General features: G+C 45.5%; 1 protein-coding gene across 4 annotated transcripts in view; it reads left to right on the forward strand.

Annotated features, from left to right (window-relative positions):
• Galk2 (galactokinase 2) overlaps positions 1 to 16257 on the forward strand; it is a 115020-nt gene that overhangs the window by 96259 nt on the left and 2504 nt on the right. For all 4 annotated transcript variants that reach the window (XM_059261314.1, XM_059261316.1, XM_059261317.1 and 1 more), the window contains exon 9: positions 8055 to 8256. In XM_059261314.1, the coding sequence (XP_059117297.1) occupies positions 8055 to 8256 (202 nt within the window). The remainder of the gene's footprint in view (positions 1 to 8054; positions 8257 to 16257) is intronic.

Raw genomic sequence — 16257 nt, forward strand, 5'->3', positions numbered from 1 at the left:
TTCCTGGCTGTCGGAGGCAGACAGAAGGTGCTTCTCCACACCTGAGACCTTACTCACCTCTGTGGGATCTCTGCTGTCACTATGGGGGAGAGGGAGGGCCTTGCTTGCTTTGTGGAAATCTGAGTGTCATATTTCACTCTCTAGGGTCGGTTGAAAGCAAAGGTGTGTAAGCAAAGGTCCTAGGCTCCTCTCGCCTTGCCGGGCTGGAGCCATGCCTGGGCTTTTGACTGTCTAGCACAGGTCAGTTGACTAAGTGTCTGAAGAGCAGTGTCATATTCAGACAGCTTCCTGTGGAATGGCGTTGCCGGTGCTTCTCACTGTCTGCCCTGCCTCGTGACGACCGCTTTCTGCTTTTCTCATATTCTAACAGAGAGCCGGCTGTGTGTATAATCCTAAAGACCTTGTGAGCTCACTGGTACCTTCACGCCTCCCAGACACCTTGTGGCAATGTTAACCCCTCTGGAGACAATAAAGATGGGAGGATCGAGCTTGATGCCTGTCTTTCCATTCTTTGGGGGCTAATTCTAAGGCATGCCTGTGTAGTTCTACCATCCACCAAGACGCCGGGCTCCAGCTGCCTCATTGATTGCCTGCTACTAACATCTTCTTTATTGATGGTTCTCTTTCTCTCTCTCACTGTCCTTACCGTGACTCTGAGAGCTCTGTCTGAAACCCCACCCTTGGTCCTTACTCCGCTTTCAGATTCACCTGGACCAGGATCCCCTCATGTCTGTGCCTTCAGTCGGCCGTGCAGAGTGCCTTAGCTACTGCTGCCTTTATCGTTCCCATTCCATGATTTTTCTCTCCAGGAGACTCACTTCTTGCGAGTAAAGAGTCTCTCCCCTTTATTGGTGGTTCTTTAGTTTTAGAGCTGGCATAATGGATCTTTAACAGTGTTCAGGACATAAGACATGAGTGCTGTCTTCACATATTTGAAGGGCTGCATTGTGTTTGTGTGTCTGGGAATCACAGCCCACCAAAACTGGAGGAGGACAGAATATAAATCAATACAGAGCTAACAATGTATCTAGGGGTGGTGAGGTTTAGTTGTAAGAGTTCTAGTAGTCTATTCTGACATGATGAACTACTCAAGGAGGAAGGAAGCTTGCCTAGCTCCCCCTTGCCCCCCATCATGAATTACGGATGCAGAGAGTTGTATGGAACAGGAGTCACACACAAGCCCCTGTAAAGGATGGGAAGACAGGTACTAAACTCCTGACATTCCCTTCTTTTTGAAGAGATAAGACGTTCACACTTAACTCTGTGATCCCACCTCTCCCAGGCATCTGATGAGCATGTAGACTGCCTCACTGGTGAGTGGTGAGATGATATCTTCTCATCTCCAGCTAGTGGCTAGTGTGTGGGAAGCAGGTCCAGGAGAGACAGACAACTCAATTTTTCCAAAAGAAGAAAAACTAATCCTGATTTTTGTGTAAAATTTCTCAATTCAAATATACCATGTAGGCCAAGAAATCATCACCGTGGCTGGTCTCGGCCCATGGGTTGGTATTTAGTCTGTGGACCAGGTTCTGCAGAGGATGTTAACACTGCAGATGTAAAGGTGGCTTCCTGGAGAGTTCTCCAAGTTGTAGTTGTGTGTGTGCATTTCTCTCAGAGTGGCCCAGGTAGTTCTGTCCTTACAGCAGGGCTCCTAAGTGTCTCCCTGTGCTGGCCTTCTTTCCCAGGCTACACACATAGCCATTTAAAAGATTTTTGTATTTCTTTTAAAGGGGTGTGTGTGTGTGTGTGTGTGTGTGTGTGTGTGTGTGTGTGTGTGTGTGTGTTGTAGGTACACTGCCTGTGGAAGCCAGAAGACAGCATTGGATCCCTTGGAAGTGGAGTTGTGGCACTTATGAGCTTCCCAACGTGTGTGCTGGAATCCAAACAGTTCTTCTGGAAGAGCAGCAAGTGCTTCTAGTACCCTTAACCCTTCTCTCCCGTACCCTTAACCATACACTTTTTAAAGGCAGAAAGTAGGACGACATGCCTTTGTTACAAAGATTACTTAAAAAGAAAAAAAAAAAGCTTATTCAAATTATCTGCTGTGTTTTTAAAACACAGTTTTAGAAATCCCACATTTATGAAACCAAGTATGACCCAAACCACTATCAGTCAGCTGCCTGTATAATGGGTATTCAGGCTCACGTTGGAGACTAGAGTTGACTGGTTGCCTCTACACAGTGTATCCACAAATTTCTCCAGCTTACCGATGATGTTACTGAGGGGTCTTCTCTGTGTTCCCTACTGTGACCGCCCCACACTGTTTATTTAGCCTATTTCCAATTGCAGTTCTGTGAAAAGGACAAGTAGGAGAACCATTTGGCCAGCATTTACTGAGCCCCTACTGTGTACTAAGTCCTAGTCTTCCTGGGGCGACATGTTGGAAAAATGAAAATGGAGAGCTAGTGTTGTGGTTGAGGGAAGTTGTGTAAATCAGCACACAGGCAAACAGGGAAAAAAGTGATAAGTGTTGAGAAGAAAGCAGGGTGAAGAGCATGGGCTTGAAGAGGAGGATCTGCTCCATCTTGGAGCTGAAGGAAGTTGTCCTTGAGGCTGTGATAATACCTCAGGCCTGAACGACAAGGAGGGACCAGAGGGTGACAATCACAGGGGAGACCGCATCAGGACAAGGAAACAGCTGTGGCCAGGTTTCTAGGAAAACAGGACAAAGGATGGAGTTAGAAGGCAAGGTCAGAGCTAGCAATTTATTGTACAGATGAAAGTTCTTCAATAACCAAATATTCATTTGCAGTTCACTTACAGTCAGAGTTGGTGCCGGAATTTCAGGACTTGATTCTATAACTATCTAAGATAACAGTGTTCAAGACCAAGGTGGCTACCACACTCAGAAACCTTGGCTTCTCCTGGGTATCACAGCTTGAAGGTGTGAACACAGTAAGGAACAGCACCCTTCATCCTCTAAAGTGATGCCTCTCTTTAGAGTTATGAGAGCTACAGACTGGACAGATGGGCATCTGTCTATAAGGCTAACTGACACAGCATTTCAGATGCTCCTCAGCATTCTCTATAGACTTGATGCACATAGAACAAGCTAGAGCTTTGGCTCTGGAGGGCAATTGTGACACCCAGTGGATAGTTGCTTCCCTCCTGGAGTGGTCTGTGAGTCTGCTGGAGCCTCGGGCTTGATTGTGAGTGAAAACAGATGCCCCTTACCCTTGCCGTCTGAGGTGCCGCTGTTGAGGGGTAGGAGCTGTGGCAGTCTCTACCTACCTTCAGAGTGCCCAGCAAGAGACACTCTCACTGAGAGGGCTTGCTGCTAACACTTTTACAGGAGAGATATAGAAGCTGCCAGGACCGTGGGGTGTGGGAGTGTGTAGCATACTCTGAATATTTCTTCTCACAGCAGAAGCAGACGTTATGAGAGTTGAATAAAGAAAACTTCTCTGGATGCTTTATGTGAAGAGTGTTCACTCAAGGAAAATATCCAATGCTAAAAGAGTGTGCTGTTGGTCAGGAAAATGAAAATAGACTCTCCAGAGTGGACTATGTTTTGTTAAGGGTGTGTCCCTGAGCTGGGCACAGATATGATGCCGAGGCTCTAGGATGTCAAAGGCTACAAAAGACTTAGGCAGAGCAACTGAATACACTGTGTGAAGTTTAAAAATATGGAGAATTTCATACAAGAATTTTGATCTTATCCACCTCCCTCATCTCTCTACCTCTCCGACTCCTCCCAGATCCCCGCAATCAAGTTATCCTTCCAACTTTGTGTCCCCCCCTTTCATATAACCTACCAACTGCAATTAGTGCTGCCCATATGTACACAGGTGTAAGGGCAACCTACCAGAGGGTATACCTCGGCTTAGGGAGGGAGGGTCAGCTTGCTTCTGGGATGGTGGGCTTTTGATTCCTTTGTAAACCAACTGAAATTTAAATGGGAACACCTGGGAAGATTGAGCCATGGACTGGCTACACGAGACCTTAGGGAGTCCAGGGTTATTGTGTTAGGTTGATAAGATGGTGAGTCCTTGCTTTACAGAGAGGGTCATACTTAAGTAGGTAAGGAGAAAATATATGTCATGTATAATCCGTCTAAAATGCTTCATCAGGACAGCCGTTGTCACAGAAAAGGAAGGTGTCAATAAGGAAGGGGTAGCCTGTGCTGGTGTATTCTCCACCGCTCTATGTGTGGAACTGTTCTCCTGACGTTAGTGAATGTTTTCACACCACAGCACGGTACAGGGATCTGTCACCCAATCAGCATCGCTCTGTGTTCTCAGAGGGTGTGGCTTCATAGGACAGGATAGTGATTCTGCTACTGTTGGAGGTGACATTGTTCAAAAGTGAAACTGAAACATATGGAACTCTAAAGTTTATATTTTAAAGATTTTGTTTCAACCTCAAATTTTGTTTTATTTTTGTTTGTATTTTTTAACTTTTTGAGATTTTAATATAGTTATATAGTTTCCCCCCTTCAAACCCCTCCCACATACCTCTCCTTACTCTCTTTCAAATCCATGGCCTCTTTTTTCGTTAATTGTTTTGTTGTTGTGTGTGTGTGCACATGGACGTGTACTCCTAAATACATAATACAACCTGCTAGGATTACATCCTTGGCTTCTAACCTCAAGTTTTAAAAAGCAATGATGTTAAAATACAGTTGCAAAGCCATTTTCTTTCTTTTCATGGCATGCGTTCTGCAGCTTGTATTGTATCAAGCATGTACAAAGGAGGCAATTGGGACCCGTCTTCAGAACACTTGTGTTAGTACCTTTTCTGTTGCTGGGTTAAAACACCGTGACCAAAAGTGGCTTATAGTTCTAGAGAGTCCATAATGGCTGATTACCTTTTATCTGCACAGGAAGTGGGGGGAGGAGCAGGAGTGGGCAGGGAAATAAATCTCCAAAGCCTGTCCCCAGTGATGGACTTCCTAAGAATTTTATAACTTCTCCAAACAGCATTACAACTGGAGACTAAGAGTTCCGTTACACCAGCCTATGTGGGAACATTTCTCTTTCAAACCATGACAGATGTCAATCAACTGCCCTTCTTTTTCCTTTCTGAATGGCTGCCAACATCCCCTGGACTGTTTCTTCAATTAGTGCAGTTTTGAGGTGGGCATCTGCCAGTATTTTGTGTTGGTAAAGCTACATTCCCCCCCCCCCCCCGGGAGGTTTTACCACCCTGTCTAGAATAAATTCTCCCATTTCAGTGGATCTGACTATAGACACAGCAAACTGACAGCACAGTGTGGGTGTTACGTGACCTGACTACCAATGGAACAAAACCTGTTTTGTGTCTCTGCACCTACATTCAACTAGTGGCTTCTCTTTATTTTTCTTAGTTTTCAACCACACGTGGTGTCAGCAGTTACAGATTTAATAATAAAGGGAACTCTACTGGCTGCCTCTTTCCTCTGTCTCAACACTCAGTTAAGCTGTCAATGGTGGCTCCTTCTCTTCCTTCTCCTCTTAAACAAAATAGGAAGCCCAGATGGAAGTATTTTGATTTTGAACTGGAGTTAGAAGTAAAGTCCCAATTTTATCATAATTAACCTTAAACACCCACTGGGCTCTACCATGGAAGGCATTGTTAGGTGATAGGGAGTGAGCATTGCTTTTGGGGTGCATGGAGCTAAGAGACTAAATGTCTGTCTCAGGACTCTGCAAAACTTTTGCCGAGCTCTGAGAAATAACTATGATGCAGAGTACATAAGCCCCAGATGAGCATGGACTGCAAGCATGGTACAAATTCAGTCAAGAAATGATTTCCAGCTGAGCCCCGCATGGCCTCAAGGATGATGTAAAATGTAATTCGAGCCTTCAGAATGAGGTAAAGTTTTGACATAGAGAGAGAGAGGGCAAGAAGCCATTTCCGTGTGTGACGAATGAGTATATCCAAAAGCAAAGACTGTTAGAGCAACTACAGATGGAGTAGTTTGGCTGAAGGAAGAGGCCCTGTAGGGATCAAGCATGGGCTATGGTAAACACTGGGGAAATGGCTGTGGACTGAGGCTGTAACTGATGTGAGTGAGCAGGCCTTTGTAGGGGAAGCTTAGTCTGTCAGTGTTGACTGATGCAGGTTATAGGATGGAGTGACCGAGACAAAGATATAACAGAGCCAAGGAGTAAGTCTTTTGTGTTTACTCTCTTCCCTCCATTTCTTGCTAATTCTCTCCCATCCTTTGGTCAGACAGCAAGGAACCCCCTGGTGTGATCCCTCCTGGTCAGCCTGTGGGGGCAGAGTGAAACTCAGGGTACACAAAGAAACAGCAGTCATCAAGAACGCCCTCAGTGCCTTCACCGCAGTGGGAACAGCCTACAGGGACACTGGAAGGTCGCGCAGAGAGGAGGTCTCTCCTGCATTATCAGAGGGCAAAGCCTGAGGACCCTGAGAAGTAAATCTCAATCTCGTTTCAGAGCCAAGGAAATAGAGCCCAGCAGAGGTAGCAAATTGGGCACAGTGGGTTATCACAGCTCATGCACTGTCACCGGCTCACTTCCATCCCTGGCACTTTTCTAGTGGCCAGAGGGTATCCCTAAATTTCACTGTCTCACCTGAGCTCCACCACACTATCTTCCACACTGTTCAGCATGTTTCATGGCTTTGTTTGTTACCCTGGGCATGAGCCAAACGTGGTGTAGCCATTGCATTTGGATGGGGGTTTCACGGCAGTTAGCGGTCCTTGAGGGCTTTGCAGAGTACAGAGCTGTTTCAAGAAGACAATAAATTCACCCATGATGGGTCCCAGAGATGAGCACTGTTGATATGTAGTGCTTTCCATAGGCTACTCTGTGTGTGTGTGTGTGTGTGTGTGTGTGTGTGTGTGTGTATCTCTCTCTCTCTCTCTCTCTCTCTCTCTCTCTCTCTATATATATATATATATATATATATATATATATATATATATAGTGTGTGTGTGTGTGTGTGTGTGTGTGTGTGTGTGCACGCTGCAGTTAGTACCAGTTATACATAGGTTATTGTATTGTCATTTTCCTCAGTGTTGAGCAATTTCCTGTCTAGCAAACTGTCTAAGAATTTGAGTTTTAATAGCTATAATATTTTTTTGTATTTACTTTTTCAAAAAGTTCTCCATTATTAGTCATTTGAATTGTCTATATTTTGGCTATGATAAATAATACTGTAACATATAACTATATTAAATGTAAATAAAGTTATATACATATATAAGTAGTTGCGCTTATTTGTTTCTCTAGAATACATTTTCCATTGTTAATTCTTTGATAGTTATGTACACGAATATAATGAATTTTTTTTTTACCATTTTCAACCCCAGTTCTCTCCCAGCCCCTCCCACTGACACCCATCTTTCCAACAATTCCACTCTTGTTTTGGGGTACATTTCTGTAAACATAATTGCTGCTATGTGTATTTTCAGGAGACTTTTTTGGTGGGGTATACTGGGAAGAACGTGGCGTTAGGGTGAAGCATTCTTGGCCTGCTCTTCTGCCATATAGACAGGTCACCCGCACCTCACCAAGCCACCACACCCACCAAATCACGGCACCCACCAACCAAGTTAGGCAGCATTGGTTCTGCTCATCTCCCCATGCTGCTGCAAATGACATGAGGTTGTGCCTTTGAGATGACTGACATGTAGGACATGCTCAACGCTGCTGCCTCTCCCTTGCCATAGCAAGGTTCAGTGTGTGTGTGTGTGTGTGTGTGTGTGTGTGTGTGTGTGTGCATGTCTGGGTGTGCTAAGTGAAAGAGGAAGATCTTAGATCAGGATTCAGGGAGAAGTGAAGCTGATTTACCAGCAGATGGTTTTTAGCAAGGACAAACTCAGTGGAATCGAGACCTCCTGAAAATCTCAGGTACTGACAGTGACCCAGTACCAGAAGCCCTTACAATGGTGCATTAGGTAGGTAGGGGTGGTGGCTCAGACCGGTAATCCCAGCACTGGGAAGGCTGAGGGAGGAGAATCTTGAGTCAGCTAGCCTGGGCTACATATCACACACACACACACACACACACACACACACACACACACACACACTCACTCACACCTTTCTTGGTACTGTTTAGTCCTATAACTCCTTATCTCTTTCCCCATGTCCTTCCTTCCTCAGAGCTCACCTTCAAGCTCTACCAGCGGGCAAAGCATGTGTACAGCGAGGCTGCACGTGTGCTACAATTTAAGCAGGTATGTGAAGAAGCACCCCACAATGCGATCCAGCTGTTGGGAGAGCTGATGAACCAGAGCCACAGAAGCTGCCGGGACATGTATGAGTGCAGCTGCCCTGAACTGGACCAGCTGGTGGACATCTGCCGGTGAGCTGAGAGGGCTCTGTGGGGGCCAAGGAAATGCAGCTTCAACTAATAGAAAGCCCTCTTCTCATACTTCAGATGAATCCTTCCTACATGAGGGACTCCAGTCCCCGTGATGTAGAGCTCCAGTGTTCTTCCTGCATGTCTGCGGGATGGTTTGAGACCTGCTTTACGGGGCTCAGAAGTCAGTTTGGAGCCAATTCCATTATTGGGTGACTAGAGCTCACAGGAAGGCAGATTTTCTCTGACATGGGCACTTTATGTATTTCACAAACCCCTAGGAACCTAATGGAGTTCTGTCCAGAAGAGTCAGAAAAGGGTCTTGAGGGAGGTGGGCTGAAGAAGTCCCATCTCCTGGGCTGTGATATTTATTTTGGGCAAAAAGGGGAAATGAAGACCAAAGTTTATAAACTTGGCTGTGATGGAATTGTGAAGAGAGAATCTCTTTCACAGAACCTCCAGCCCTCACTGCTGGGATTGTGCAAGAATGGGACATTAGCGTGCCCTCAACCAGGGAGGTCCCACACTGACCTTGGAGAACTGAAAGGGAAATTGGAGGGGAATCAGGTGACTTGCGTTAGCTCACTCTGATAAATTGACACAGTCCTGCACGCAACTAGCCATGGAAATGTAATTAGTCACTGGGCGCCTGTGGCTTGCCAGGCTCATGCCACACCCAGCCAGAGAGTTCAAACCAAGCAGCTCCAGTGGATCACAGATGGCATGCGGAACCCGCCTGTCCCGTCCAGAAGCCTGCACACAGCATGGCTGAGGCACTTCCTGCTGACGTCAGCCTTTGCTCACCCATTGCCAAAACCCTTTTCAGAGCTCATTTTATCTTAAATGCTCTTTTTTTTTAAAAAAAAAGTATCTAGAGCCCAGTAAATGGAAGAGACAAATGATGTTCAGTCTTGGACATAAGAGGAAGTGGAATGATTTATGTAGAAATGAGGAGTAAGTGTCTTGGCTTGGAAGTGGGTGGGAAGTTTGAATCGTCCCAGAAACAGTGTGGAGGAGATCTGCCTGCCTCCTGGAATTCTCCAATGTGCTTTCTTCTCCCAGGATGGCCATCCGCACTGGCTTACATTTCTGTGGGCAAAGGGATCAATGATAATTGAAAAAGAATTGGATTGCTAGTGATAAGTGTTGTGGACAGAAGCTGGAAGAGACAGTGACTTCTGGGGCTGATGGGGTAGTCTGTATATGCAGTGGTTGGAGAAGGCTTCTGTAAGAAAGTAACACTTGAATAGAGACCTGAAGGATCAACAAGCCCACAGGCTGCTGTGTATAAGGCACAGCAGGGAAGGAAGCCGAGGGCAACAGGTGAAGTCAGAGAGGTCACGGACATGCCCACACTGCATGGACCCTGTGAGCTGTGGGAAGGATTCACACTACATGGACCCTGTGAGCTGTGGGAAGGATTCACACTACATGGACCCTGTGAGCTGTGGGAAGGATTCTCACTGCATGGACCCTGTGAGCTGTGGGAAGGATTCACACTACATGGACCCTGTGAGCTGTGGGAAGGATTCACACTACATGGACCCTGTGAGCTTGGGAAGGATTCACACTGCATGGACCCTGTGAGCTGTGGGAAGGATTCTCATTTCATGGACTCTGAGCTGTGGGAAGGATTCTCACTGCATAGACCCTGTGAGCTGTGGGAAGGATTCTCATTTCATGGACTCTGAGCTGTGGGAAGGATTCTCACTGCATGGACCCTGTGAGCTGTGGGAAGGATTCACACTACATGGACCCTGTGAGCTGTGGGAAGGATTCTCACTGCATGGACCCTGTGAGCTGTGGGAAGGATTCTCACTGCATGGACCCTGTGAGCTGTGGGAAGGATTCACACTGCATGGACCCTGTGAGCTGTGGGAAGGATTCACACTACATGGACCCTGTGAGCTGTGGGAAGGATTCTCACTGCATGGACCCTGTGAGCTGTGGGAAGGATTCACACTGCATGGACTCTGTGAGCTTGGGAAGGATTCTCACTGCATGGACTCTGTGGGAAGGATTCTCACTGCATGGACCCTATGAGCTGTGGGAAGGATTCATACAGTACATGGACCCTGTGAACTATGGGAAGGATTCTCACTACATGGACCCTGTGGGCTGTGGGAAGGATTCACACTGCATGGACCCTGTGAGCTGTGGGAAGGATTCACACTACATGGACTCTGAGCTGTGGGAAGGATTCACACTGCATGGACTCTGTGAGCTTGGGAAGGATTCTCACTGCATGGACTCTGAGCTGTGGGAAGGATTCTGGCTTCTGGAAAAGAAAGGGCCAACAGATGTAATTAATGATTCAGTGCTAGATAGTCGTGAAGGAAGATTCTAGACCATTGCTGTGTGGGAGAAAGAGAGGAGTCAAGAGGACTGCTGGGTTTTTTTGAGTGAGAAAATGCTCTTTTTTTTTTTTTCTAAAATTACTTTTTTTGGGGGGAGGGGCAGCTATTTTTCACAACTCTAGTCAGAATTACCTCATAGTGCCGAGGGCATTAGAGCAAGAAGGACAGGAGAAGAAAAGGGTCTAGAAAGTCATCAGACTGGGGAGTGAGTTGAGCAGCTAACTAACTACCCCACAGATGGATAGTTGGTGGGAGAGTCTGGCTCGAATACCCGCTGCTCTCCCAGTGGATGGGCTGAGAGGGATTACACTCAGCCCTAGGGCATTTTAATGATTTCTTTTCTTCCTCTGAAGCTCTCCAGTGAGCAGCTCTGTTGTCATGGTTTCCAGCATTTGAACTTGGAGCAAAGCCTGGTGGAGCAGGGTGGTGGCATGTGGTGGTAGGAGCTGGGTTGGACAGTAGGAGACTGAGGCCGAGCTCTGCTTCTTCTCATCCGGAGTGCTGACTTTGGATGGTCACCTGTCTTGTGATGTTCAGTGACCATCTTTGCTGGAACCCTCTGTGATCCTAGTGAGAGATTTTAAGAGTATGTCTTACATGAGTTTGGAAATATACCTTTTATTTAATTATAAATTTTGTTTTGGAAAACTTTAAAAATATTGTGTGTGTGTGTGTGTGTGTGTGTGTGTGTGTGTGTGTCTGTGTGTCTGTGTGTGTGTGTGTCTGTGTGTGCTATATGAGTTCATTTCCCCACAGAGACCAGAAGAGGGTGTCACGTCTCCTGGAGCTGGCATTACAGGCAGTTATGAGCTGCCAGGCCCAGGTGCTGGGAACTGAATCTAGGTCCTCTGGAGAACAGCAAGCTCTCTTAACAGCTGGGCATCGCTCCGCCCATTAGAAAGCGCTTAGTGGTGGTTAAAGTGTTTCTGACTCGACTCTACATCTGCTGCGTTAGTTTTCTGAGTAAAATAGTTAGCTAGAATATTTAGCTGCTAAGAGTAAGGAGCTTTGCCCACCTTTATATGCTGGGGCTCAGGTTTGAATTCTGGGCCTCCTAGGTGCTGGGCAAGTGCTCTGCCAGATACTACCCCTGCCCTAGGGGTTGTTTTTGTTTATAAAGCCTATTGCTGTATACCAAGTTCCTCTTCCTTTTATTGATTCTTTTTGGGATGGTGTCAGGGCTGGCTTTGAATTTCTGACTGTTCTCTTAGCCTTCCAGGTGCTGGGATTATGGTTGTGTGCCACCAGGTCTGGGCTCAGATGAATTTTGGCGTATTCTTAGCCATATCCTTCTGTTTCCCAGATTGAGAGGTTATCTTCTAGAATAACGGAAGTGCTGGCCTGAGTAGTTGGGTCCGTAGGCACCTTATGTAATGATTATTTTCTCTGCTGTTATGTGACCGTAGGTCTCTCCCTGCAAACTTCCTCGTTGTTAGTGCCAGATCCTCATGCCAGGACCCTGGGAGGACAGTCATAGGGGAGCGGGCACCACTGCCATCTTCCTTACCCAAAGTCATCCTGAGCCTCACACAGAAGCCAAGGCACTGTCTTTACTCCAGTGTTTGGGAAGTGATAATGCAGGAAAGGGAGCTGAAGATTGCCAGAGATACCAGGAGTAAGGTAAAGAATGAAAAACCAAAAACCAAACCCAAACCAAACCCAGGGAAGATGGGAAGCAGAAGAGCAGTGAGCAGGAAGCATGGGAGGTTGGCAGAACAGTAGAGATTATCAAAGCCTTTGCACCCCAGGCACCCTGCCATCATCCCCAGACACAGAGATGCTGCAAGTCCTGGAAGGGCCCTGGGAGTGCCTGGCACCGGCCACTCTGGCAGAGCGCTGTTCTGTTTAATAAACACACCAGCCCAAGACGTCCCTGTCACAGAGAAAACGTAACACCGGAAGACTGGGCAGCCTGAGCTGTTGGTCCTCGGGAGACAAGATGAGGAAAGAAGGAAGTGGAAATGAGTTCCGGGAGTGTCGCCAGTGACATTCATCCCTGGCTACCTTGTGACACTTTAAAATTTTTGAATGTTTGGGAAACCTTTTGGAAATTATTTTCATGACAAGATATGTAGTTGAGGAAATACCATATATGGACACCCCCCCCCCACACACACACACACGTGTGTGTGGAGGTTTGTGTGATCTGAGGTAGACTGCATTTCCAAGGTGGTCCTCAGTAGTCAGAGAGTAGGACAGCATCAAGAACAGGTTCATGACCCCAGTGGGACAGAGGGACAAAATAGAGACAATATTAAAGCTTATTCTTTCTTTTCTTTTTCCTTTTTCCTACTCATCAAGAGATGAGTGTAGAACACAAAAGAAGGACCAAGAGCTGAGTGTGAGTGCTTGTGAGGCTAAGGCATGAAAACTGCTGGGGGTTCAAGGCCAGTTGTGGCTACATAAGAGCTCTTGTCCAGCCAGAGGCCGCAGGATGAGACCCTGTCAGAAAAGAAAACACCAGAAGGAAATTACACTTATGTAGTTAGGTTTGGTTTTTTTTTTTTAATTAAATTAATATTAGGATTTTAATTAGATGAGATGAAATAATGAAGGAAGAAGGCAATCTTTGCCTAATTGTAAAATGTCTATTTTAAATAAATGAACCGTAAATTTAAAATTTAAAGTAGGATTTCCTGAAGAACACAGAACAGTTTTGAAGCCAAGTCAGTTACATGTGGGACAGCTCATTTGTTAAAGCTCCTTCACTTTACTTAAGAAAAAAAAAAAAGGGCTGATGCTTTATGTTTCTCTTTGGTCACTTGTTGAAATTAGAAGGGATTGCTCACTCTATTATTGCTGCTATTGCCCACTCTATTATTGCTGTTATTGCCCAAGCTATTGAGGAAGACAAATGGCGGGGCTGGGGGATGAGAATGGATGTAGACATACCTTTGCTTGACTAGCCTCAGAAGCCTTTCTCTCAGCCCTGATCCCACAGCTGGGCTGCTCAGCACTGAGCCCCTCCTCACCACGTCAAAGTCCTGTGTGGTCTTTCACTGAGTCACATGCTGACCTGCCAGCCCTGCCGTGGAAGAGAGTGAGTACCACCCTACCTGTCCTGGGGGACTCACATCTCCTTGGGCAAATGTCTTTCACTTCCCGAGTGTTGTGAGTTACTGTTCTCTGAGGCAAGCAACAGCCTTCTTGGGCATTCAGCTGTGACAGCTTGCAAGATCATTTTAGTTGAGCTTGTTGACTGTTTACACCTCTATATGGAGGGGATGGGAGGGTCACAAACCTTCACCCGAGTATCCAGCTGCATCCAATCCTGCCCTGATTGTACTTGGCCTTGGGGAGGGGCTAGATTATAAAGGCCTGGGAAGAGTAGAGGAGGGTGGCTTTCCATATGGCAAAGGAAAGCCCTCACCCTTGCTGGGGAAAGGTTTCCTAGACACAGCCTTTTGGGGAACACTTGAGCGCATACCTCCCTCCAAGCAATCCCTTACCTGTGCTATATAAAGAAGCCCAATAAACTCATTCATTGCCTCTCACCAAGTGAACTTTGGAGAAATCATACCTCTTTGTTGTTGAGACCTTAGGAGGAGGGTGGATGCTGCTTAATTTCCCCCTGGGAAGGAATTTTGAGGACACTGATATTCTATACACCCTGTTTGCTCAAACAAAAGCCCACACTCTGCAACGCATCTGGAGACATGTTTTCTCATTCCTTCTTCCTTCAGCAGCATAGGCAGACTGCGGTTTCTTGACTCCAAAGCAGTTTGACAATGTTGTCTGTAATCTAACTATAAAAACGTGTAGAAATTATGCCAGAAGGTTTATTTCCTGACATTCTTGCCAGTTCCCATAGAGAAGAAACGGGAACTCTTTGCAGTGAAGGAGACACTGTACATTGCTTGTATTTATCTAACATGATACCTGTGTTTTAAAAGAGGAGTCCAGCTGAATGCATTGCAACCTACCAAAACCCTAGATCTGTGCTTGTCCTGGGAAGAAATGGATATGAACTGTCTCTATATTCCAGCTCCCCAAGCAATTCACACCCATTTGTATAAAACATTAATATTTACTTATTTTGAAATGAATGGAAATGCAAGGCATAGTCTGCTGTTTTCTCTCTTTCTAGTTTGTAGCAGTTGGGTCTTTCTGTCCTCTGCCACCCGTTGCCTTGTGCCTTACACCCCAGTCAAAGTTTTTTGATCAGCCAGGTTTATTGAAATTAGGACATTAGGGTAGACTGTAACAGGCTGGGCAGTCAGTTATGATTTTCTCCCAACCGTTTTTATACCATCCTCATCATCATCACAATGGCATGTGTGAAATTTTAGAGTTCTTTCTTACAATTCTCCTGTTTCTTCTCTGATATGGTATAGTGAAGGAGATACACTTTTTTTAAAAACAATTTTTTTTTATTAAGATATTTTCTATTGATTTTACATACCAACCACAGATTCCCCTGTCCTCCCTCCTCCCATCCCCCAGTCCTCCTCCACAATCCACCCCTCATTCCCACTTCCTCCAAGGCAAGGGAGATATACTTTTAATTATCACTATTTTCTTAGAACTTCAAATGTAAGGTTTATTAAGCAGTCTTGACTCATCTATATTTCTTTCTTAATTTAACGCCTTATTGGTCTCCCAACTTTAGACCTTCCTTGTAGGTTCAGAGACATATGCAAAGGGCACACTAAGAATCAGTGAGAAACACTGCAGTTAAGACTTTTCTACCCTGACTACCCCCACCCCCACCGTGTGTGTGTGTGTGTGTGTGTGTGTGTGTGTGTGTGTGTGTGTGAACAAGGCAGGCTGCTGACTATCGATACAGCAACTTCTGGTTTGTGAACTCAAATGCTGTTGACTGTGGACAGAAGGCTATGTATTATGTATGTATGTATTTATTTATTTATTTTTTAATATGGTGTATTTTGATCATATTATTTTCTTTCTCCCAACTCCTCACAGACCTCCCCAAATCCCTCCCCACTCAACTCCATGTTTTTTTTCTGTCAAAAATAGAAAAAAAGAAAAGATGAAAATACTGAGCTCTGATGATTTTGCAGCTTGGGCTGATGCAATCTAGCCCATTCTCTTCTGCAGCAGGCAGGGTGGCCACAGATCAGTTTGAATATTCAGAAGCAAATTAATTTGCCTAGAGGTCTCTTCTTAGCTTCTTAGCTCAGTGTGAACTGGCAGATGGTTTGGGAAAATGAATCTCTTGCAGCTAGATCAGAAACAACACTGTTTTGAAATCATATCTTTTCTTTTTTTTCTGTTTTAATGTTTTGAGACAGACTCTCACTATGTATTCCTGTCCTGAAACAGGTTAGACTCAAACTTTCTGTAACCATCTATTCTCTGCCTCCCATGTGTGCAGCACCACTCTGTTCAAACTGTTCAAAACAGAAGTGTATGAAAACATGCCCAAAAGGCTCATGGAAGGCAGTTAAAGACCTGGCGAATTGTACTCATAGAGCATCAGGTGGGCACACTGCCATCTAGACCAGGCCGTGGTTGCCTTTAAGGATCTTTTCTGAGATCTTTTCTCAGCTTTTTTCCCTTTTCTCCCAGCTTCTTCAGCAATGATAGTGTTTGATTCAGCCACTATGGCAAAGTTTCTCCTTTAAATAAAAAAAAAAACAAAAACTACAAACAAGCCTTTTCTAGCTTCTAGATTGAAGCGACTTTT

This window comes from Peromyscus eremicus, chromosome 4, assembly GCF_949786415.1.
Source record: "Peromyscus eremicus chromosome 4, PerEre_H2_v1, whole genome shotgun sequence".
In the NCBI taxonomy this organism is placed as follows: Eukaryota; Metazoa; Chordata; class Mammalia; order Rodentia; family Cricetidae; genus Peromyscus; species Peromyscus eremicus.